The sequence below is a fragment of the Morone saxatilis genome, unplaced genomic scaffold (genome assembly GCF_004916995.1).
Source record: "Morone saxatilis isolate NCDOM2014 unplaced genomic scaffold, NCSU_SB_2.0 Contig0, whole genome shotgun sequence".
Taxonomy (NCBI): Eukaryota; Metazoa; Chordata; class Actinopteri; family Moronidae; genus Morone; species Morone saxatilis.
In genome coordinates, this window is record NW_023339650.1 from 13846025 (window position 1) to 13871337 (window position 25313).

General features: G+C 39.5%; 1 protein-coding gene across 5 annotated transcripts; it reads left to right on the forward strand.

The window, feature by feature from the left end:
- Positions 1–212: 212 nt before the first annotated feature.
- dnajb6b (DnaJ heat shock protein family (Hsp40) member B6b) lies at positions 213–24883 on the forward strand. 5 transcript variants are annotated; one of them, XM_035664000.1, is made up of 10 exons: positions 213–369; positions 7645–7763; positions 10035–10144; positions 11173–11244; positions 11502–11606; positions 15357–15494; positions 15607–15748; positions 15985–16055; positions 21911–22069; positions 23907–24883. In XM_035664000.1, exons 2-10 carry the CDS (start codon positions 7699–7701, stop codon positions 24014–24016), a joined length of 972 nt encoding a protein of 323 aa, XP_035519893.1. In that variant the 5' UTR covers positions 213–369; positions 7645–7698; the 3' UTR covers positions 24017–24883. The 5 variants fall into 5 exon arrangements, with proteins under 5 accessions (XP_035519893.1, XP_035520205.1, XP_035519976.1 ...); XM_035664083.1 differs by lacking the exon at positions 213–369 and adding an exon at positions 881–1035; XM_035664164.1 differs by lacking the exon at positions 213–369 and adding an exon at positions 5428–5448.
- The last annotated feature ends 430 nt before the right edge of the window (positions 24884–25313 follow it).

The following is a 25313-nucleotide window of genomic DNA, read 5'->3' on the forward strand; positions in this document are numbered from 1 at the left end:
ATTTTCTATTTTCTACTGCAAATATAATAAGATTCATTATCATTTTTGCATCACAAATTTTTGGGGGGTCTATTTTTTTGCTGCAGCACCACAATATACCCTTACAACGCATAATGCTCCCGCGATTTGGATAATAGTGCGATTTGGATAATACTGCGATTCATTGTGCAGCCCTGACCCTACGTGTAACTCTTGTATCCGACGGCACTTGAAAGCAGCAGCAGCAGCATAGTGGGCTAGTCGTTATCAGTAGCCACATCACCAGCAAGCAGCCACCAGCGGCTGCACTCACAGGTTCCGCACAAAGACAGGGAAATAGCAACAGAGAGAGAGAGAGGCCGGTCGGAAGCGGACATTTCCTTCACACAGGTCAGTTCTTTGCTTTATTAGCAGCAGAAAAGTGCAATATGTGCCTTTACGGCTCCACCGTCGCCTGTCATGTGGGGATGCTGTGTTGTCGCAACCTGATGTCCCCCCCTCTTTCTCCTCTATCGACTGTCAGTATCATAAATTATATATATTATAATTATTTTAACCATACATATAAGTTGTTGTATAGTTCGTCCGTGAAGGTAGCCTAAAAAACATTTAAAAAAACCCCACACGGTTAACACAATGAGTGGATTTGTTTTTGCCTGGCTGGAGCTACCTTCACCTAAATAATGATAGCTTCAATGTTAGTCAGCTGTAACAAGCTGAAGGTTTAAAATAATGGTGTTATTAGTGTCGTTAGCTGTTGCTAGTGAAGCTCAGGCAATACGAGACTTACCAGACCAACATTAAAGTTACGACGCCACTATTTTTAGAGACGTTTTCACTTGTTATGTAACGTTTTTTTAAGCGATTTTTTATTAATATCCTCTCCTTATCCTGTAACGTTATGCCAATCTTAACAATGTCCACTCGGCTTTAAGACTTTCTGGAAGTTTCTTGTAATCTCATCGGTCCCGAGTTACAGCTCTGCACTTGTGTAATGTCTGACTGGTGTGTTGATGGGACCGTAGTTTCCAGAAAGTGCACAAACATTGGCCACAGGTAGGAGAAAAGACTTGTTTTAATGTTCCTTAATTGATAAGCTACAGTTGGTTGCCTTTGGTTACACAGGCCTTGTTAAGTAGTTAATGGAAGTATTGTTGTTTACTTTAATAAGTGTGTTAAAATAAGTTTCACCTGCTGGCTGATTTAGCTGCAAAATCCTAATTTCATGATATGAAATGTGATTAAAGACGAGCAACACTTTACATACAACAACAGATCGATTTATTGATTAGTTCACTGACTCCAAATGATCCTTTTGATAGTTGAGTAAGCTTAAATTGTTTATTGGTGGTTCCAGCTACTAAAAATGTGAGGATCATTGTAGATATTAATAGGTAATATTGGTTTTTAGAGGCAAAACTAGACCCTTGAAAACATCACACAGGGACATTTTTCCACATCTTTTTATAGGACTAAATTAATAATCGATGAATCCCAAAACTTCTCTACACATGAATTGATAATGAAAAACATTATTAGCTGCAACCCTGTGAGGCTGCACTAAGTTGTGGTGTCTTTATGTGACGAATGACAGAAACGATTGTTATTAAGATTAAAGTGTAGTCAAAACCTTCATGATGTACTATTAGAACATGTAATTAAATACGTCTTGTTGGCATTAACTCACAGTTTGACTGGAAAGATAGTGTGTACAATGAAACTGCTATTCAAATGAGCCGTTACGCGAGGTTTTTGACATGCATTCATTTGGTCATTTGAGTGATCTGTAGGTGACACAAAGAGGGTCGTGTTGTGCCGTCTGATGCCGACCAGCTTTACCACTTTTGTGAGATAAGTTTGACTTGTGGGGGCCCCGTCTTCATGAGGTATGGGTAAATAAGAGTATATTACAGCGCTAACAACTCTTTGGATAACTTGTGTTGCGTGACATCTCAATAGGTTGTAAATAGTTAAACTTATATCCATCGCATGCAGATTTGTGAATGGAGTTACTGTCCAAGGAGACAAAGCTCGCTGTTGTTTACACAGCAAAGTCTTCCTCCTAGAACATGTTTCCACTAATAGAAAGTGAAGAGAAAAACACTCTGTAGTGTTTGAATCCCAAACACTCCTCTCGTTGCTAATCATTTAAGGTAAGGCACATACTTTATTATTGTGTTGTGTTCAGTTGTCATCTGCCTTCTCTGTTGTTGTGGCTGTGATTTGTGTTAGCTGTTGGTTTATAGGAGCCTGTTTTGTCCCGTTCTCTCTTCTTGTCAATGTCAGATTATTCTTTTTTTGTGCTGTATGAGTGTTCTTGGACACAATGACAGACCTACTCCAGCTGCCTTTGTTGATTGCAGTCTCAGTGGTGGGCGATAAAGTACTCCGTGTTCAGTTCGGGACAGCGTGAGGTTTGCAGGTAATTATTCGGAGCAAAAAAAAAAGAAAAGAAGTGTGTAGGGAAAAATTGGGCCCAAAACAAAAGAGATCGAGGGAAGTCTAATCAGAGTTTGTAATCAAGATAAAACCTAGAGCTTCTCTGCAGGGAGTTGCTGTGCAGACGGAAATCGTGGAAGCTCTTACAACACTGACTGATGTACTTTTTATTAGCCCGCACCCTGATTATCTGCTGATACTGACACGATGTTGCTTAGAGTACGTTGCAGGACGTAAACTCCCAGCTGATATCTTGTGATGTCCGTCATCGTTGGGGAAATTCCAGTCACACTGTAGCCCTCCGACCCTGATCTGTATCCTATCATACTGAGCTTCTGCTGCATCGGTCTGATATTCATTGTTATTATGTATTTATTCATTTTTTTCTAATTAACAATGCCACTCAGTGCACACTTAGCCCACAATAGACCCACGTTAGAATGAATAAAGCACTTTAGATATGCTTGATAGCTGCTGAACAGCTCTGCACTAAGAAACCTTGACGTGTCACATCTGTCCTTTAATGGTATAATGTACTTTGCATAGTGAAGTGTTTTGTGTGATATGTGTGGAGTGTTTGTCTGGATCTGTAGTGACAGCGAGGTTTAGACAGCCTCTTTTCATCTCCAGCATGAACTAAATACTACAGTTCAAATGCAGACAGACAGTAGATTATATAAATATTGAATATGAATATTGACTTATGGTATGCTGACATGAGCAACTACAGATTACTTGTGTATTTTTCCTTTTTTGAAGTTCAAAATCTGATGTATTTGTTTTATTTATAGTGATTTCCAGTCCAAGTTCAGCAAACAGAATTGACTGTAATGTTTTATCTGTTATAATAATTATCTTGCAGTAACAGTAAAGTTTATTGTTTTAACTGTAAAATATACTGTGTCAGCAAAACTTTATCTAAATGATTCATCTTCACGTTATCCTTTATCCCTTTGGTCTAATGTGTCATGAATGTGGGTGAAAACTTGTTCTAGCCTGCAGTATTAGTATTGATGCACTGTAGTGGAATGCACCCCACGGTTATTGATTATTTGCATACTGTGACCAAGAATTGACAAAGTTAACTTACTGTAACCATAAATGTGGATCCCAAATACCACAGAAAGTCTCCAAATGACAGTCTAAAGAAATGACTAAGTACTATATCACACATTGCATAACATCTTTACGTTCTTGGCTTTACCCTTGTGCAATAATTTGACTTTTAGTCTCACTTATCTACTGTTACAAAATACTGCCCTTCAAGGGGAATCTCTTGGCCGTTCTGCACAGCTAAAAAAACACTTGAACAGATGTTGTGATCTCTCGCTGCTCAACTTCTCTAGAAGTGTTTGCTGACTCCTACGGAGCCGATGTTTCACACTGAGATCAAACCTTTGATGTCAACTTCAGTTAACTAGCTCTGCCCCTGAACCCATGACGACTAGTTTAAGATCTTCTTCTGGCAACCTGGATCTATCTATCTTTATTTTGGAGTTGTTTCTTCCCTTCCCTTCCACTTGTTGCTCATGGGAATCCCCTATTTCATAGCTAGCTGGGTGATGTAGTCCCTCCAGAGCGTCCTGTCCTGAGGTACCCTTGCAGTTGGTTGTTCTCAGTACACCTGTCAAAGAGTAGGAGGCGGACACGAGGTCATCACAAATACCCAAACCACCACAGCTGGCTCCCGTAAATATGAGTGACGCATCGCTGTGGTCTTCGACTGATCACTTCCTGCAGAATAACGCCATCTGTTTTATAGAGGTTTCATTTTACATACATCAGGGTCGGATTGAAGGTCAGACGGTACAGAGAGAGTTTCTTTATGAATCGTGTCTGCAGTTTGATACATTGAACTGGCTGTCAGTTTCATTTTCACGATTTTTACTGCCTTCACTTGAAAATCATAAACGTGCTTGAGGTTTTATTTCGCCGGCTCTTAAACCACAATGGAAACAGAAAGAGATCCTTTTGTACAACCATGACAGTAATTCTTTGTCACTGTGATTTCCTCTTAAAATAGGCTTGAATGGGAAAATCACTAAGTGTTCAAATGTCCCACAGTCAATTTGCTAAAAGTGTATCGTATTAAGGACTGGTCAGGGACCTGCACAGCCGAAAACCATTGTCAAAATATGGTAAAGTAGCAAAAATACTGCTTTTCCAGCAGTTTTTCTTTGACTTTAATCTAATTAACAAGAATTTAGACCACCTTTATTCTTGTTAACTTCATTACTCAGTTGACTCCTCCTAGTGCTTATTTCAGGAAAATTAGAATAGAATAATTATGGACTGCTTCGGTCTGCGAACTGATAACTTTTCTAACCATCACCTCTGGTTCACTGAGGCATCATGGGATTGACTGACCCACATCTGTTTGCTTACACTGAGGCATAGTTCACGCTGAGCGGAGCAGGAATCCATCAGATCTGGGTTAGCTGTGTAACACTACCACAAGGCATAAATCTGCACATCCATGCATGGATAGACAGACATACACACACTGCACGAAACCATGAGTAAACACATCAGACATATCAGACAGTAGTGTCCATTAACTCCCAACTGCTGCAGGCGACTGAGGGCAGGTGAGTGGGTCAGTAAAGGCTGAAGTCAGGGGGATAAAAGAAGATACATTTAATATGATGAGCCAGGACATTGGGTTGTTTAAAAAAAAAAAAAAACACAGAGGAAAACGATGACTTTCTGGGTCATATCTCTTTATAATACTGTGGTCTATATTAGGGTGTGGAGATAGAAGGAGGACATTATAACGGATAGATTTTAAATCCGTAAATTCAACAGTAAAGGGCGGGTAGGTAATGTCAGAGGGAGATTTACAGTCAACGCCTGCCCGCATCTGAAAGAGGAGTTTAGTGTCTGTGCCATGTCCCAACCAGGACTCACTCACTGGCACTGCCGTGTGCCAACCCCCCCCCCCCACATACTCATAACACACACAAACACAATCTAACAGCAAAGGCCACAGGTTATAAATAGCAAACAAACAGGACACAGTGGACTCCTAGTGTAAGTAGTCCTCGCTGGTTTGTTTATCATTTTTAATATGATGGCTAAGATCTCTCTTGTTGATTAATGGTCACTGGGGGTTTGCTTGGCATTTTCCTCGAAGTTTTAGTTGGCCTGTTGCCGCCTGATGAATGATGTTGCCTGTCTGAGAAGGCACACACAAAGTAACTCGTTCAGTTAGATTATTTGTTAAGGTAAAGGTGTGGAAAAGAATACAGACAGATTTAAGTGTGGCAGCTTTGATTTATCAGGTTTTGCCAATATTTTGCACCATAGGTTTTTGTCTACCGTCTGTTAAGAGGCCAAAGTACACAGAGAATGGGTTTGGGTTGATGTCCTCATACATTATCTCGTTTTCTTTCCCACCATGCTCTGTTATAGAGGTGCAGATTTTATAGTTTAGTTTAAGCAAAGGTTGTTTATGTGTGTGAGCGTAACAGCTGTCTCCTAAGTATGATGCAGTATCATTTAATATTTTAAAAAGTGACTTTGAGTTTTTAAAGTAAAAATAGGATTTTCTGAGCCAAAACAAACAGAAATTAAACTTTAAACAATGCAGCTTTCATCTGAGAGAAGAAACAGATCTCCCACTTAGCTCCTTTCTATACCGACAGCAGAGCAGAACCTGAAAACCAGATCCTGCTCAGCTTGTATGGGTGTTGAAAGAAAGCTTGTGACATACTGTGTTTAAGTCCCACCCACAGCAAAAAATATGCCAGTGGGGAAAGTCTTACCCTTTTATTAACAATCATAAAACCTTGCTCCCCACAGACTGTAATCTGCTCAGCTCATCGGTGGATTATGCGCAATATCACTGAAATAACAGAGGGTATAAAATACGATAAAGGTCATTATTAACTGACATGGACAGCCAAAGGCAACCGCCATTGGACACACGAGGGCGGTGGCAGCTAAAGACTATATTTAGTCTAGAAAAGATGTTATCTACTGTGAATAATGTTATGGATTTACACTGTGAATGACTAAAGGTTGCCACAGCTGGTTAAGTTTATGTGTAGGTATTAGTCTAGAGATGGCTATGTTTAGAAATACATTAATTTAAGATTCAAGTTAACATGATAAGAGTGACAGCATTAACACTCCACACTGAAACAGTGGCTCCTTGATTTTACACAGTTTTGGATAAAAAATGTTATTAGTTCTATTCGTATAAGCAACATTAGTTCCATGAGATGGAAACAAGCAACATGTAAACTGGGTCTTACACACGAGTGCTACAAACCCGATATTATGGGGTTGTTGTTGGGTAAACCTCTACAAATTTGAACTATTTAGTAGAACAAAGCTAACGTTACCTTAACCTTTTAATATCTTCCAGTTGGGAAATACAACACAGTGGCTGTTCTAGTTGTGAACGGGGCTAAGAGTAACTTGTAACCCCATAAACTAATGTTTGTTCATAACAACGTGCTCCCAGGCCTTGGAAGTAATGTTAGGTTACTCCTGTAGGTAGTCTGCTTGTTAGCCAGACATGCTAATGATTGAAGCTCATCCGAACAGGGTCAAATCTCTTTCTTTTAGTAGTTTGATATTTCATTTTATCTACCTCGTAGATCAAGACTCAATATGTTGGCAGCAGTTTTTTATTAAAGTACAAAGAACACAAGAGATTGTGCTGACTGATATTTTGTGCGGTTTACCTTCTCTGTGTTGCAGTATTGCAAAAAAAAAAAAAAAAACCAAAAGGAAATCTGGGGCTAAATCTAGACAACCATAAAATCTTCTGATACTTTTTCATCAGACCTGTTCTGTCTTGTTCTGAGAGGCTAAGCCTCATAACTTCTGCACTAGGTCATGTTTAAAAAAAAAAAAAAAAAATGCTTCATGGTCTTTATAGCTATTTCCAAATTTCGAGAACAGAACATGATTTACATTTTCTCTGTTACAGCCTCAGGGTGAGGGATGATCACCCACTTATTATGTAATTTAGCTGGGCTTGTATTAGCTTAGCTGTCTTCCTCCCTACATCTCTATTTCAGTGCAGTTGATTACATTGTTGGGTATTGCTGCCCTGTTTAGTGCAGTTGCCCCCTACCTCTCCTTTACAGATTTACCCCCTCAGGTCTGGAAGAGACGTTTCTCACCCGTCACACATTGCTACGCTCAGCTGCAGTTTGTTCGGCTTTATCTCTCCAGGCTAACATGTCTTAACAGAACTTTACTTTATTTCCGCAGGGTTTTGCACAGGACCCTCGCACAGGACAACTACAGACTCCCACAGACAGAGCCATGGTGGAATACTACCAGATATTAGGAGTCCACAAAAATGCAACGCAAGATGACATCAAAAAAGCGTAAGTGCCCCTGAGTGTTTTCTGTTCTGGTTTTCCCCTGGTGTTGTTGTTAAATCTCGGCCACACAGAGGGGTGTAATAGGTTAATTATAACCCCCTCAAGCTGTTTAAACTGACACAGGGAGAGAGAGAGAGAGAGAAAGAGAGCAGAGAGACTGCAATGCAGAAAGTTTCCACTCGTCTTCCTGTAACCTTGCCGCTGTCAAATACCTTCCCCTTACATTCACCCACTACTTGTAGTTGCCCACTCAAAAGAGCAATTCCAATTAATTGCACTACTTCAGGTTTCTCACGAACACGTGAACAGTTTCCTATAAATTGAAGTGTCTATTTAAATGTTACGGACAGAAATAAGCCGGTCTGAATTAGGCGCGTGCTCCAGAGGTTAAATTAATTAACAGTTATTTTGATTAATGCAGTAAATCGCTAAGTGAAGTAAAATCTTTTTAAGAGGGGAGAAAACTATTGAACATTACGGATTATTGCTGATCAAATGAACCAGTGTAAGCGTATTCAGTTTGCCAAGAATCCAGCATAGAAAGATAGCGAATGCTGAAGCCTGCTATCTTTATGCACTTGATTGTTGGCTGTCAAAGTCGAGCGGTATCTCAACTGACACCAATCAATAAGTCATATCTTTAGCCTATGACCCCAGCTCAGTCTTTTTTAAACTCTGGTAGAATTATTTGCCATGCTAGCTGCGAGGCTCCACTTCAGATCCTCCTTTGGTCTGAGTATCTCCACAATTATTGGACGGATTGCCATTAAATTTAGTCCAGGTATTTGTGGTGCACAGAGGACAAATCTTAATGGAATTTGTTCACCCTTGACTTTATATCTAGTGCCACCAGCCAGTCAAACATTTCAGTTGTCTTGTAAAATATAATATAAAATAGCATATAATGAATGATTTGGTAAGGGTCTGTCATGGCTCCTGACTTTTCCTCAAGTGTCAACAGAAGGTCGACTGTGGTTTTGAGTGAAGTGTCTCAACAACTACTGGATGGATTGTCACTGACAGTTAATGTTCCTCTCCTTTGGCGATCCCTTAGCTTTTCATATAGTGCCATCATCAGGCCAGATTTTTAATTTGTGCATTACTTCGGTAGTACTATGCACTATAGGCTACTACTTGCAAAAGCCAAAGGCAGACGTTAAAGTGGGTAATTGAAACCAAATTAAATGTCATTGCGCAGTATTTCAATCCTCGCACGACCAACTCTGTAATCATACAACCATCTGTTGACTATGTGAAAACTTAAACAAGTCGTTAACATGGGAATGTTTCCCATCTCTACCATCCATCCCATATGACGTGAATGTGGCCAGTACAGCCTCACAGAGATGCCAGCCTGCCTACAGACCCTTAGCTTCATTTGTTGATTAATGTGATGGGTATGAAATTACAGCCCAGAGGGCGAGAGTTAATACTGCCCTTAGAGACTTTTGAGTATTCAGAGCAAGATAATGCTTGCTGTTGCTTTTACTAGTGAACATGTGAGCTTGTGAATACAAACACACACACTTCATTGTTCAATTTAGTCTGGCTGGTTGATCATTGAACAGGCTTTAGACAGTCAGATAATGCCACAGATTACAACAAAGACGTAGACTACAAAGAGTATTCACTATGGATCCACAAGGGAGTCAATCCCTGGATTGTGTGCAGCCTTTTAGATGGCTGACTCGCAGTCCGTAGTCTCGTCCACAGCATCCGTGTGTCCGCTGCCGGTGCTGCTGCCGGGCTTAGAAACAAACAGCTGATACAGCGTAAGCTGCTGTCCGAGCCTACGCTGCACGTCATTGAAGCTCAGGCTGTCTTTGTTATCTCTGCTTGGGTGGGGAGAAGGACAGTGTGTTTATGTATTTGTATGTGCACATAGAGGGGTGGTGGGTGTCTGTGTGTTTGGTGTAGGCATGGTTGCCAATCTAAAAAAAGACTTGTATGTGGATATGTGTTTCTGATAGGGGGATATGTGTTATTTTCCAACTCCCATTTCCCATTTCTATTTGGGGTGCCCCAGTAGCTCACCTGGTAGGGCTTGCACCCCATGTACCAAGGCTCCTTACTGCAGTGGTCCAGGTTTGAATCTGTGGCCTTTTGCGCCGTGTCATCCCCTCTCTGTCTCTTCAATAAAAAGACAAAAAGCCAAAACCTTTTAAAAAACGAACAGACTACTTGCTATTGGCATATCTACAGTATATGACATACATTGTTTGTATCTATTTTGATGTCAGTCTTTATTTTAACTGTATGGTATCGGTGTCTCAGTTACAGAAAATTGGCACTGAAGTGGCATCCAGACAAGAACCCAGACAACAAGGAAGAAGCAGAGAAAAAGTTCAAAGAGCTGTCAGAGGCATATGAAGTGCTCTCCGATGGTAAGGTTTTCCTGCAGAGGGAAGAAATCTTGTTTGAAATGAACGTTTCTTACAACTTACATCTGTTGTCATCTGTACTGCACTTCCATGTCAATTTTGTAGCTATTACCAGTATGGCATCTTTAGGTTTTGGTAATGATACCTAAATGTTAAATAACGTCTAAACAAATGTGGCGTTAGAACAACTTAGAACAGAAAAAAAATGCAGTCTTAATTGGCAAAACTATAATTTAAATCTAGAATTTTAAGAATATAGAATATGTTGATTTTGAAGACGCAACTTTCAGTACTTTTTTTTGTTACAGACAAATTTAGGTCGGTAATAAAAATATTAAGTAAGTGTTGAGGTTTGATACTTAGCTCTGCTGATTACATGTTAATGTATCAGGCATCAAATGTACCAAGCAGGTAAGCCATTTCATTAGTCATGTGTCTTAAGTGGATGTGATTACCAGAATAAAATGAGAGTGGAGTGTCTGGAATTCAAATGTGGGATTGAGAACAGAGCAGAAGCCTGTAACATTTAAATTGTATTAGTCGCAGTTATGTATCATGCACTCAGTCACAAGAAGCAGGTATTGTTTGCATTTGCAGTTCACAGTGTCAGGATTGTTTATGCTGGATTGTGGAGGCCTTGTGCAGAGTTCCTGTGCGGTTTACTTTCTGTCTGTGAATTGATGTCTTAAACGGTTAGAGGTTTGGCCTGGACAGTAAATGTGTTCAGACACTGATATGAGTTACAGCTAATAAGTCTGCTTGCAGATGGTCAAACTGATTAATGACATACATAGAACACATATCAGTTTGATGTGATTTGGATATGTTTTTTGATTATTATAATTACAGTGAAAAGCAAAAACTGAAAGGGGCAAAGCAAGCAAATGTGATACTAACATATACTACTAGTGTGGAGAATTGTGTGACCTTGACTGAGGTTTAAAGTACGACCGGGTGGGAAGTTTCTCTTTCTGTCGGTCTGTGTTATCTGTCTCTCTGTCATATCTAAAGAACTACTCCTCCCACAACAGAAAGCAAGAGGAATATTTACGACCGATACGGCAAGGAAGGCCTTTCAGGAGGAGGAGGAGGAGGGGGAGGAGGTAAGGAGACGACTTTCCAAATAACATAATATTCTTGTCAGTGCCATGGAGATGATTGATAAGATTTCTGTAGTCACTTCTAATACGGAGATGGCAAAATATGATGAGGATTAAAAAAAAGATGATTTAGAGTCTTTAAAGTTTTTAGTGGCATGGTACCAGCAGCTTTGTATTGCATTGGTATTTTTTATGACTGCCTGCTTTTGATTAATAATTCTATAGTTTATGAGCTTTACTGTTGTTTTAATGTTTTACAGGAGGCCATTACGAACACTTTGGCGGCAGCGGCTTCACATTCCGTAATCCTGATGATGTTTTCAGGGAATTCTTTGGCGGCAGAGATCCATTTGCAGATTTTTTTGGTAAGGCACTGAGGCACTGATGGGATTCCTTGTTTTCAAAAAGTAGGAAGAAAGATGGACTGAAGAGAGTCACAAGAGTGGGGAGCACGCAATGGCTATTATTAACTGCATGATTTTATCTGGTCAAAAATATACACAGATGAATGCGAAGGCTCAAGAGAGATGAGGCGCCTGGAAGAGGTCTGTGTTTATATCGTCTAAAACATAGATTTCTGTTTCCTAATTAGTTTGCCTGTTAGCTGTTCGTAGCTCCTGCTGCGTAGAAATGTGAACGATTGAGCATTAGACCTATGAAACCTTCTGCAAAGCCTGGTGCTAATCCCCCACAGCACTGTAATGTGCATCTCCAATACTCTGAGCACTGTTCACCTCGGGAGGTCATCTGCCACTAAATGTCATACGTTGGAAAGCAATGAGTATCTCTGCTGGATGTTGACCTCTACTTCAGTATGTATCTGTTAACCAGGGTTTAGACCTTTTAATTAACTCCAGCTTCTTTACAATATATATACATATCCTTCACCGTTTCTAAAGCAATGGCATCATTACAGATTATTTTTTCAGTTAGGGAAACATGCTTCATGAAAAGTAAAATGAAAAAGAATGATAATATAATATAACAAAGATATGAAAGTCACAAATACATTTAAATATACAGCTATTATTAAACAGAGCAAGCTTATTTACCCAAGGTAGAAGGATAAAGTTCAGTTGCGTGTAGATTTTAGCCATTTTATCCATGTTTTTCTTACAAAGAAATTTGACTTCTTAGTAGAGCTGAAACAATCAGTCAATTGAAAATTACATGCCATCTATTATGATAATCTAATAATGGTCATAAGTGTTTTTCTCTAGCAAATATGCCCCAAATAAAAATCCCATGTGATAGCAAACTGAACATGATTCAGTTTTAGACCGTCACCTTGGGAACTTGATTTGATTAATCGAGAAAATAACAAAAAATTAATTTCAGTCGCAGCCCTACATCTTATTTTGTATGTTTGCTATATATTGAATACACCCTTATATTTCTATCCATTTTGTCAGTTGTGGACATGTTTTTGATTCAAAGTTTTAAAGCTCTTACTCTTAATATAATGATGGTAATAATACAGCTTTTTGGTTTTTATATAACCCTTGAAAGCTATTGTACTGCTGGCTACGGTAATATATGGTTGACCAGTGGCATTTGTTATGACAGCTTGATAGTTTATTGTATCAGAAGTGTCAGTGGTTGCATTAAGTATAGTTATAGGAGTTTAGCCGTTATAGCCTGTCCTGGGTTGTCTGGGTTCAGCAAAAGGCTGATTGGAAGGCATGTGTAGTTCACCCCGTGTAGCTCTAAATATGGAGTTCGGACGCAGGCAGAGGATGGATTTAAGCGTCTACATCACTCAACTGGAATGCTTTCAAAAATAGCTTCCGCATTAAAACAAAAGCAGATGTAATAACGCCAAGTGTGTGTGCGCTGTGTCTCGGTGTGTCAGAACACATGTAAAACGCGGTACACCAGCTCTCGAGTGGAGGTGTACAGCGTAAACCTGTTGAAAAAACTGTAATCTCCTCTACAAGTTTATAGAAATGAGCTTCAAATAGAAGTTTTAGGGAAAGTCAAGTCATCATAATTTATATCGGATTCTTTTCATAAGCTGTCTTTATGACACTGACATGTGTTACTCTTGTATTTATTAACATAAGATAAAGTGGTGGAGCTCAGCTGTTGCTGTTTACACTGCTCAGTAAGGGACTGTTTAAAAAAAGCCAAACCATGAAGCTGTCTACACCATCGTGCAGAAGAGTAAAGTTCAAGTTCTATTTTGACTGCAGACAACCTTTATTATGCTTGATTGGTATGAAACAGGATATGCCAAAACATCCATCTTGTCATGTTTATTTCAACCCTATATTAAGTGTTAACCCTATTTGGATATATTTATGCAAAGAACCATTTTGGTTTTCTTGACTTCCCTTAAGATGGCAGCCATAGAAATAAAACAGAAATAAAATCCCATCCAGCCTCCAGTCCTGCATTGTCCAGCAGCTCGTCTCAGTGAGCAGCAGCTGGTCCTGTGGATCTGTCACTCACCCACCTCAAAACGGCCAGCAGACTGAGGGATTGGTGGGGTGTGTGTGTGCGCTGTTGAGACAAATACAGATTCCCATGATGACTAGGGCTTAGTCGTCTGCCAAGAACAGCATACACTCGTTCTCAAGTGAACATTGAAGAAGTGGACAAGGAAATTTCCTTGTGAACATTGAAGAAGTGGACAAGGAAATTTCCTTGTCCACTTCTTCAATGTTCACTTTTAGTTTGTCTTTTTTTTTTTTGCAAAAACATTTAAATGTTCCAGCTTCTCAAATGATTTTCCTTATGATTATTTTAATAATTTTGATTTGTTTTATAATTTTGAGATGATTGATGAATTTATTTACTTATATTTTATTTATAACTTTTTGAATACTTTTAGAACATTCTCCTGATTATAATTGCATACTTTTACTTAAAGGTGGCATTCATGCCCCAGTACGGATGCTTTGGCAATCCAAAGCGGCGGTATTTGATGATCTATCTTCCTCCAGAATTCTTGACCCCACCTTTTTAAGTCACATTTTCAATGCAAGACTTCTACGTGTGTAGTATATACTTCCACTTCAGTGAAGGATCTAAATACTCTCAGCTTTTCTACATTATGTTGTACATGCACATCCACGCTTAATTTATTCTGTGCTACATTCTTTGCTGATCTCAGTCTTTGTGTTTGACAGATCTTGTAAAGTTCTGTCAGAGCACAGAAGTGTGAGAGCACTATGCCTTAACTTTTCTCCCAGCTATCTCTTTGTGTACACTGATCATGTACACAAGAGTTAAACCAGAATTCCAGTGTTATAGCAGCATTTCTCAGGCTTTACATCTCCCTCTCTTTCTTCCACTGATGTCTGCTGTCTTACTGACAGCTTTGTAAGAGCTGAGCTGTCCTCCAATGTCTTTCTCTAAATGAAGAGTAATGCAGTTACAACAGTGGTCAGGGGATACTTTTATTTTAAGCTTTCTGTCAGAGAGAACAAACAAAGCTTTCTTGTCATGGCCTCGGTACATTCAAGGTTGAAGGAGGAGTCTTCTTTCAGAAAATGGTGCCAGGGATCCAGCCTTATCCTGCTGGGGTGACCCACATTGGCAGCATGAAATTAGTAGCATGTCCATAGGGCTTTAGGATGAGAATGAAGTGGTGGGCACTTTGACAGTTTAGGGTTAAGATTGTTCCAGAAATTACAAATGGACGCTGTGACATACACCGCAGCTTTTTAATGATCAGGTACTTAAATCTTTTGGAATGTAGAATCAGCCTTAAAGCTATATTATTATTGCTTATTGTTATATTAACAATGGACTGTGTAATGTGAGGTAGATGGCTCATTGTGACAAACCCACAGAGAATTATCACCAAAATCTTAAGTTCCCTTCATTGTTTTGGTCCAGTATTCTAGATAAATTACTCCGTATCTCCTGGATGTGTAAAAATGCAACTGTTTCTTAACAAATTCTCCATATATCAATTTAAAAGTGACAGTATGTGAGTTCAGTGTTTATAGCTTGTTTCTGCTGCTCCCAAGTGGACAAAAACAAAAACAATTTAATGCAAGTTTAATGTTTTTTTGAAGAAGAAATTAAAAACTTGCATTCTGTAATACAATATGAGCTGAAAATCAAAAAGAATTTCCTCCTAATTAGTCCATTGTTTCCCTCCATAGCTGATGACCCCTTCGACGATTTCTTCGGAGGTGGTCGCAGTCGCCAGAGGGGCGCAAGCCGAGGAAGGATGGGGGGATCACTCTTTGGTTTTGGGAGCTTCCCAGCGTTTGGGTCTAGCTTCTCAGGGTTCGATTCAGGTGCGTACATCCCAACAAAGAACTCCACACGTACTGGATTCTTCATAAATCTATGACGCGTTTCCATTCTGACTGAGGTTTTTCTTGAATGTGTGTTTTTTTGTTGTTGTAGGTTTTAGCTCATTTGGAGACATGGGAGGTGGAGGAATCACTTCCTTCTCTTCATCTTTTGGCGGTGGGGGAGGAATGGGTAACTTCAGATCTGTGTCGTCCTCCACCAAGTTCATCAACGGCAGAAAAATTACTACAAAACGGTACTTAAGTGTCAAACTCCCCAGCAAATTTGGGGATATATGCTTATTTTCTGTCCTGCTGAGAGTTGGATAAGAAGATTGATCTCACTCTGTAACATCAGACTTATCGATCCTATAATCTAACTTCTTGGCAAGAAAGGAAAATTTCCCAAAAATGTCAAACACTTTCTTTAATACCTCTTTAGCAGCCCGACTTCCTGATCTCTGAAGAAACTTGTCTGCTCTTTGTGTTCCAGGATTGTGGAGAACGGCCAGGAGCGGGTAGAAGTGGAGGAGGATGGTCAGTTAAAATCCCTAACAGTTAATGGTAAGGAGCAGCTCCTAAAACTGGATAACAAGTAACTATCTCGCCAGAGCATTTTGACCAACATACAATTCTCACACCTGGAAAAACTCGTCCAGTGACTATGTTTGCTACCGGCGGTTGGTCTCTCCTCTCTCTGTCCTCCTGCATCTCATTCCCGGAGAACAATTTCCTCATCTTAGCTTAGCTGCGAGGGAGGCAAGAGAGATGTTCACAGTATTTGTATATTTGTATTTATTCCATTATTATGGGGGGGACCATCTTGCTGGAATTTGTGTTTTTGTTTACTACAATAATTGTACTTTTTATTTCTGCCATATGCACAAAGTATGTGCTATATATATACATTTATTTTCCTTTGGGGTGGATATTGTCTTTCTTATTGTAGCAGGAGAACAAGATGCTGTACATTTATACTTACGCATGTTCATTTTTGCTCTTTTCATTTGACCAGTTTAACAAGTGAATGATTAAAAGCTTAACCACTTTGCCCTAATGTCTTTAACTTCACCTCGCTAACCTGTTAGCTGTTACCATGTTTCACGTGTGTGTAATATGAATGAATATAGATTATTAATAATTAATTTGTTTGTGTATTTGAAAAACACCATGTTTTTGTTTCTGCATGATTGCTGATTCCAGGAGGCTGCTTTGTAGTTTCACTGTAACTGTGTCAGCAACTCAACCCATGAACCTAGACCGCACACACACATTCACACCGTTTACCAGACGGACAGGGGAATTTTCATTCTTTGTAAAAAGTAAATAAAAAAACAAGAGTTCAGATTTGGTCAATAAACTTCAGTTTGTGGAACGTTGTTTAAAGGCTGCCGCAGTCACCTGGTGTTTCTTGTGTGGTGTTTCTCTTGGCTTGATGTATGATTTGTGTGTGTGTGTGCGCGCGCTTGTGCCTGATCACATTTTTAAAACCTGCTTCACACAACCGCAACAAAGGAAAACCACAGCAGCTTCTTTTGAACACTCACCTCATCATACAGCTCACTGTGTGTGCATCATTTTAACCAACTAATTGCCTCAGGTTTCAGTGTAGGTGACTCACATTAGGGCTTGGTCGCTGACACTACAGTTGTTTAATGTGCTGTGTGTGCTTTTCACTAAAATAATCCTATTCATTATTTATCTGAGAGATCATGAGGAAACGGGCACTTTGCAAAGCTACGCCTGTATCCCCGAATACTGAGGCGTATTCTCTGTGCGGTAGGTATGCTTTACCTTTATGGACCAGGTGAGGAGGAGACAACATGGTTCACCTTCCTCATATTTCTTCATTTCTGTCTTTGCCCCTCCCAGGTAGACATATGGGCTTGTAAAAGTGCTGATAGTGCACCTCTTTTGAATACACCCTCAAACAGAACCTGAGCTCTGCAGAGACACAGAACCAAACTAAGGACTCAACATTTAACAAAACTGTTAAACAAGAAGCCTCATCTTCTAGCCGGGGAAACATCCAATCTGTATTTAAACTCTGAGGTCTGCTTGCGTGTACTAACTCAGTGTCCTAGTAAATGTTAGGCACAATAGGCTCAGATTCAGACTTAAATTGAGTGGTGTGTATGATTGCAGTTGGCTCATAGGTCACCGTGTACAGAGGAAGACTGTGTTTCTTTAGGAATGTGCTCGGGGCTAGTTTATTTACACAAGCCTCACTGCATATTTTTGAGAGACGAGTCACGAAACTGAAGAAGTAGAAAAAAGGGGCAGGGTGAGGCCTTTAGAGTCTTGACATTGAAGAACATGAAATGAAATTGTTTAGTTATGATTTTTAAAATGTGCTTCCTGCGTGTGAGTGTGTGTTTTGGTTGTGGTGAAGGCCATGTCTTCCACTTCCACTATTTGGCATGTATTTGTTTTCTTTCAATTTCTCTTTCACCGGCGCTGACAGAAGAGGCGTCTGCGCTTGCGCAGTCCTGTTGCTAGGTGACACTACAGCCCTGCGCCAATCCTATTGCCTAAAAGCCTGTATGCTCTCTCCTCCCCCATCCCTCTCTGTAGGTATGTGTGTGTAAAATGTATAAGTAAATTAAAAAAATAAAGTAAATTAAAATAGATGGTGTAAATGGGAATTAAAACACCAACTAGAAAAAAAAAATAAAAATAAGCAGCAATAGTTTACCACAAATATCTCAATCTCAGGAGCTACACAAATATGTCAGTGTTACATTTTTTATATGTCTTTAACTATATTTACCTTATTGGAGACCGTAAAAATGTAATTGTTCTAACGAGATCATAGTGGGAAGTACAAGTAGTTGGTCGAAAATGTTGCAGGAGCAGGAATTTTATTAATGGTGCAATAGCTCCCTCTCCTGGATTAAACAGGTTTTAATTTTTTTGTGCTAGAAGTTGTCTATTTTGGGGGATAATCAGGCTTTAATTTTTTGGAACTACACTTCCCATAATTTGAGGACTTTTGATGTATAATGTTGCCATGGAGTCTGTTAGTTAGCTGTAGGCTCTTTTTGACTATATTTCTTACATTTTTTACATTGTGACCATTAAATGTACGCCGAATTACTCACTAGTAGTTTCTGTTTGCAATATACCCATGGATGTACAGACAACTATAACTGGATGACTTTGATACTGAAGAAAACGTAAAAACATGATGATTCCTAAGCAAGTTCTGGAGTTTAATGGAGCGTCTTTTTTTCTGACTTCTATGAGCGGGTTTAAAGACGCTTATTTGCCATAGACGTCAGAGATACTGCTATCAGTGGCAAGTGTAAATTACTCTGTATCTGAAAATATGTGTTCCGTGGTGTAGGAGTATAATGTTTGGCGCAAATTGCGGGCGTTTGCGTTTACCTCAACTGCGTCCATGAGCTGCTGTTTCAGACACTGTGGCAGCTCCAAGTACTGACTGTGTTGGTAAGCAGGCCATACAATAACTAACTTATTTCATTTGGATACTTTTAAAAGGATTAGTGAGGTAAAACTACAATATTTAGAGAAGAGAGAGAAACAAAGTCAGAAAAATCCACCTATTTTTTTTACCATTTCTATTAAATCTTTAGTTTTATTCCTTACCCAGGCAAACCCCATGCTACCTTACATGTAGGGGCATATACCCCTAAGCTGGGGACCACTGCTTCAGAAGAAATATACAGTCGAAGAAATAATATAAAATGAGTAGCAGAATAATAGTATAATATATTAGAACTTAGTTAATTCTGACATGCCCCTAAAATAAGAAGGATTGCTGCTTTTTTACCAGACATTTGAATTTGAAGGTGGACCCTCATGTGGCCACTAGATGACACTGTTTGTATACTAAAGACAGCATGACATCATACATGGCTGAATGATCATTTCCACTACAAGAACCACAAATATTGGAAGACAGTGATGGGAACTGCAGCAACACGTGACATACCCATATAAATATGAATGGAAATGGATTTTTAATGTGAAAACTTACATTTATTCAATTGAATCATCAATACTCTTATTTTAAGTGTCAGTACATTGTTTTATTAGCTGTGATTTGCAAACATTATCTTTGTATTTCTTGTTAGAAATAACATCCTGCAGCCTTTCCTCCATCCATCCATCCATCCTTTCCAATATGACACACAATACTGTGATTTCCTGTCCTCCAGTGTCCCCCACGTTATGAAAGATGGCTTCCTGTTGGCAGAAAGCAGCATCCGGTTTTAACCCCCACTCCCCTGCACCCCTCCACCTCGTCCGCTTGACAGCTTAGCGTGAAACATGGAATCGGCCCGGAGCTGCTGGCCACTTTATGAACGATGGCAAAGATAAGCTGCCAGTTTCTTTTTTGGCCATGTCTGAACAAGGACACCGACTGTATCTCTCTGTGCTCAGCAGTAGAGTCACATCAGCACGACACACAATGTCTTGAACCGGGGGAAGGTGGACTGTGGAAAATAATCTGGTTCACAGTTGTAGTTGTCATGTAGGGTTAGCCTCCTCCTGAACAGTGATTTATTTTAGGCTTTAGGCTCCAGCCTGCTGCAAGAAAAGGCTGCTTTTTGTCTGTCACACATAGAGTTTGTGTCTGTGTGTGTTTAGGTGTTAACCCGGGTGTTTGTGCCTGTGCACACGAGCCCGAGTTGCAGTCTGGACAGTGTGTATCAAACAGCTTTTACAGATACACACATCATTGTTTAGCCTGGAGACAAATGACAAGCACTCCCAAGACAATAGCCGCAAATGAAAGCATCCATGAACTCAACTGTGTTCACTCTGCTTTTCAAATTAAGTCCAGAAAATAAGAGATCTCATTATCATCACTGCTCTTTGATTCTGTTTTTGTTGAAATTAATTAACTGATGATGGATTATGCAACCAGATAGCGGAAGAAATCTTATCACCCAGGTAACCGGGCCCATAATATACGCAAATATTGATCCTCTGGAGCAAAGGAGGGCTGGAACAAAGGGCACAAGCTTGGAATCACATACATGTTGGCTTAATCCAGCTGTCTAACTTCACTTGATAGGATCACCAGACAAATGCAGGTTGGGATTAGCTGTTTTTCCAAAGCTGAATAGAGAACGAGAAGCAGCAGTCTTGAGAGTAAAGCCACCAATTGTCCTGTTTCTGGTCTCTCCTCGCAGGGGTCAACTTTGTGTTTTTAAAAGTGCGTTCGACTTAAAAAGCTGATTTGCAAACTCTAAAATAGAGAAAATCCAAGTTTGGGGCTAAAGCGACATAAACCACCTCTAAAGTTTAGGTGTTTGCAGCAAGAAAATACTCAGCCAATCTCGACCTTAACACACTCAAAAAGCATTTGTGACAAAGAAATAGGCTTGGGTCAAAATGGAGGTCCTGCAGTAATAAGACGCCTTTTCAGAGAGGATTGGAATCCAGTGATGTCTTTGTCTCTGTTAAGACCTGAGCACATGCAGTCGTCCTCGATTGCCTAAAAACCCTCAACCTCCTCCTGAAAGCCTCGAAAGAGAGCCTTCTCCCTCTAAAATGTACATCTATTTCACAAAAAGCAAAGAAAAAAATCATCAAGGATTGTAGCCACAATCTTCTGTGTTTTATTTTCCACATTAATGATTAAAATATGTTTAAGTTGAGGTGGCTCATGCTCCCACAGGTATACAGCAATGTGTCAGACAAAGCTGCCATGTCTCTAATGACTTCTGATGTCTTTAAGGCTGCACTATTACACACCGTGCGGGGGATTTTGAAATGCTGGTGCAGATCCTCCTCTAAATGGGACCAGGTTCAGCACGGCGAGCATCTGGCCCCCTTTCTTCTCCTCTCCACTGCCTTAATTACACAACACAATGGCGATGAGATCTGCCTGTAATCTCGCAGCATAATAAGTCCCCCCCACACCATACCCTGCCTGCCACTAATTCAATATAAATGTAAATTACCTAGAGAAAAGAATAACCAAATCTCATTTTATTTACATGACTAATCACAATAAAGTCAGGCAGATGAAATATGAATGAAATATATGGTTGGCGTTTGAAAGGAAGGAGGGGTCTATATTGCCTTAGGGACTCTGTGAACTTGTTTTATATCATCTTCGTTGTTTCATGTTGGTTACATCAATATGCCTTTTTGCACTTGTGCTCAACTTGCTGTAATAAATGTGTGTTCAGTTTTTGTTTTTTTTCTTGATTGTACACACACTGCCAAGGGCATCACAAGGTAATATGTTTTCCTTTCCGCTGTTATTTATTTATTTTTTTACCAGACATCTCATGTCAGAAGGCTGAAATTCAAAGAAGCTACGTAGGAAAAGAAAATACAGATTTAATGTTGGTTTGAACACCTCAGGCCATCCATCCAGACAGCAGAAAGAGAGGGTTTAAGTGTGATTCATTCCCTCCTCTGCTCTGCTTTGCCCACAGACATTGCAGCTGAAGAACCCTTGGAGGAAGACTTTCGTCGCCGCAGACAGAACACACTTCCTGGCCACAGCCTGCACCAGCGCTACCTGCGGAGCTCCGCCCAGAACCCCTCGGAGGAAGAGGAGGAGCACGGCCTACAGAGCCTGGGACTAACGAGAGGTCCGCCCACACGCCACTGCAGGGCTGATTAATTACCAGCGGACTGAGCTCTCCTTTAAAGAGAGAGTCTTAATAAGCGCAGCTAATTGTCTGCTTTTGTGTCTGATGGCTGCACAAAGGACGATGACAAAGAGTGGCGTGTTTGATTGGCAGATGTAAACACCCAGGACAGAGGTGTTCATTAGGCAGCTCTGTTCTATGCTGCAATAACGACCAGAGGTCAGAGGTCGTCCTCTGTTTTCCCTCACGGGTTCAGGAAGTCGCACACAAAAGCTGAGCAATTATCTGCAACACACAGTCGCTGAATGTTTTATAAGAGCAGCGTCGCTAGTTAAGGAGGGAACCTTTAATTTAACCGTGCATATTTCCTGCTGGGATGCAAACAAAGGCCTTAATTCTTTTTCTGAGATAATGACACAAACTACTCAAATATGGGTCCTCAGAGGGTCCTATGTGTTTTTGATAACTGCTACCGACTGAAACTAAGAAATAAGAAATGAAAAATCTGCATCACTTTCTAATAATAGAGTGTTTACAAGAAGTAACTAATGGCTTTATTAATAGTTAATCTAATGTTTGCTAATGTTTTATAGATACATTACAAATCATTAATAAGAAGAACATTTGCTGGTTTTTATCCTCCTCTTGCATCACACGTCATTTTTAGCTTTTAATTTCATTGTGAAGATCCCATTTGACCTTTAGTAAAATGGCTGCAGGCCTTCTGGACCACAATTAATAACTCACCATAACTTATTTAACTTATTAGCTTCAAATGTGGATATCAAATATTCCAAGTGAATTATTTCATTATACATTTCTGATGGATTACAGTATATATAGAGAGAATGTAGGTCCACCTAGATTTTTTTTTTTAAATGTTTAATGAAAGACAAGAGACAGTGTGTGTGGTATACATTACCCAGAATAGAGCCAGGAGAAATACAGCCACAGTTGCCTCCAATACTACCACCACCACATATATATATGCCCCACTTGCAGTTGAGCTTGTTGGTCCAGGATAGGATTGTTCAACCATCAAAGAAATGACCATTAGAGGAGTGGACGTCATTATCAGTTTTGATGAACAACCGAAGAAGAGCAATTTCTGCAATAAAATAAACAAACAAGACAAAAAACAGTAACAGTAATCCAACTTATCAGTGAAATCTGTGAAATATTTGGGGAAACTGATAACAAAGTAATATTCTGCTAATGTGCAACGACAAACATTTATTGAAAGTAAGTTTTATATTGCTTTTACTCAGGTGAAATTATTACTATAAATAAGAGAAAGGGATAAATTCTTGACTTTGTTAAAGGAATAATTTGACATTTTGGAAAGCATGCTCTCATATCTTTACATTTAATATGAAGCCAGCACCAGCAGCTGATTAGCTTAGCTTAGCAACAGACCAGGGTAACACAAGCTGTCTGCTGTATATCTTCTTTGTTTAATCCATACAAAAAGTGTAAAAACAACAAATTGTTTTTGAGGGGTTTATGTGCCACACTATTTCTTGGTGAGGTGCAGTGACATCCAAGTAATTATGTATAATTTTTACACTTTGGTTGTTGCACAAATTAAACAAACAAGATACGACGTGTGAATTAGTTAGCTGAATGCTCGACAGAGCCAGGCTAGCTGTTGCCCCCTGTTTCCAGTCTTAATGCTAAGCTATTGTGGGGATGCTGGTGCTAGCTTCATAACTCATTTATAAAACATTAGTAAAGCCATTAGGTACAACTCATAAACCTTAATAAAATGTGTTTTATTTGAAAGAGGGACTGAAAATTCAAAATATTTAATGATAATGTTTGTTCTTTTATTTTGTAGGTCACACAGACACCAAGAGGAAGAAACTGTGGCTAAAGGACGGCGAATCCAAAAAGAAGAGGGCCCCTCGACACTTCCCTCGTTGTGGTGGACTTGGTGCCTTTTTTTAAACACCCTCAACCAATCACTTAGTAGGCACACATATATATATGTCTGTTGGCAGAAGTGCCATCAATCATACGTGGCATTAGTTCATCGTTGCTATGTATCTGAGGCCCAACATCCCCACTGCACCGCCATATCTCCTCTTGTCTATTAGCTGCAGTGCATAGCATAACTCCTGCCTGCTTTCATCCGCCTGCAGGGACCTCACTTCAACGTTTTGTTTTGTCCAAGATACATTTTTAGTAGTTAAGCTTTTGCTATTACTGTATTTATTGTGGGTGGGCCCTGCGGATGTACAGTGAGCATTCAGAACCTTAATTATTCTCCTGTGATTGGACTTTTTACAGCACACATTTTTCAGAAAGTGTGTTTGATAAAGTTCAGGTGGAAGGAGAATTATAGTAGCAGCCTTGTTTGTGATAAGTGTGAAAATGATTGCAGTAATAGTGTATAGCATGAGAGAATAAGTGAAGGTCAGTCTATTCAGTGGATGCTATTTTCAATAGAGGCAAGGAGAGAAAGGACTAGTTTTATTACAGAAAGAGATAAACATGTTCTCCTCGCTCCTCTGTATACATGAAATCAACTCTCTGCTCTTTTACTACTCCCCCAGGGTGAAACATAGTTATTAACCCGTCCCCAAGTCATTATTTTCTTTTTTTGTAGGACTCTTTGTACCAAGTGGATTCAGCAACATGTTAACCTTCTATGGGTGTTTTTGTAAAATAATTCTTAAACTAAAATATGATTTTCCCTCATCTGATTTGTCCTTGACACGTTGTTCTCATGATAACTGCAAGTGGAAATGCAGAAATGTCTGAGAAATGTTCATTTTTTATGGACTCCTACCAATAAATGCTTAAAGAAAAACACGTACTTGTTGGCAGTTAACTTGTATTGTATAGTATCTTTTCGTATCATGCCATATCCATATATATGAAATAACTTAATCCATAGAGGGAGTTTGGTCGCCCATGCACAGTGACAAATAGCCAAATTTAGACACAAATCAGACATAGCAGACAACATAAAAACAACTTAAATATGATTGATCAGTTAATAAAGAAAATGCTATTAGTAAGTGATGCACTTTGTATCAGCTTAGTATTCTGTCAAAAATACAACCGATATCTTATAAATCAGGCTAATATCACGCGTCATTCATACATTTCACAGCTGCAAATTGTTCTGTGGAGCCACTAAGCATCCATAACTGTCACTCAGCACATTTTTTAGATTACTAAAAATACCATACAGACCTTAATTTAAGTTTCGAACTCTCCGCCTGGTTCTTTTCTAAAG

Excerpts from the sequence above, each read along its gene's own strand:
- dnajb6b (XM_035664000.1), top strand. The coding sequence starts at position 7,699 with ATGGTGGAATACTACCAGATATTAGGAGTCCACAAAAATGCAACGCAA. Across the intron at positions 10,145-11,172 it reads ATATGAAGTGCTCTCCGATG|AAAGCAAGAGGAATATTTAC; the intron begins GTAAGGTTTTCC and ends CTCCCACAACAG. Across the intron at positions 16,056-21,910 it reads AAAATCCCTAACAGTTAATG|ACATTGCAGCTGAAGAACCC; the intron begins GTAAGGAGCAGC and ends CTTTGCCCACAG.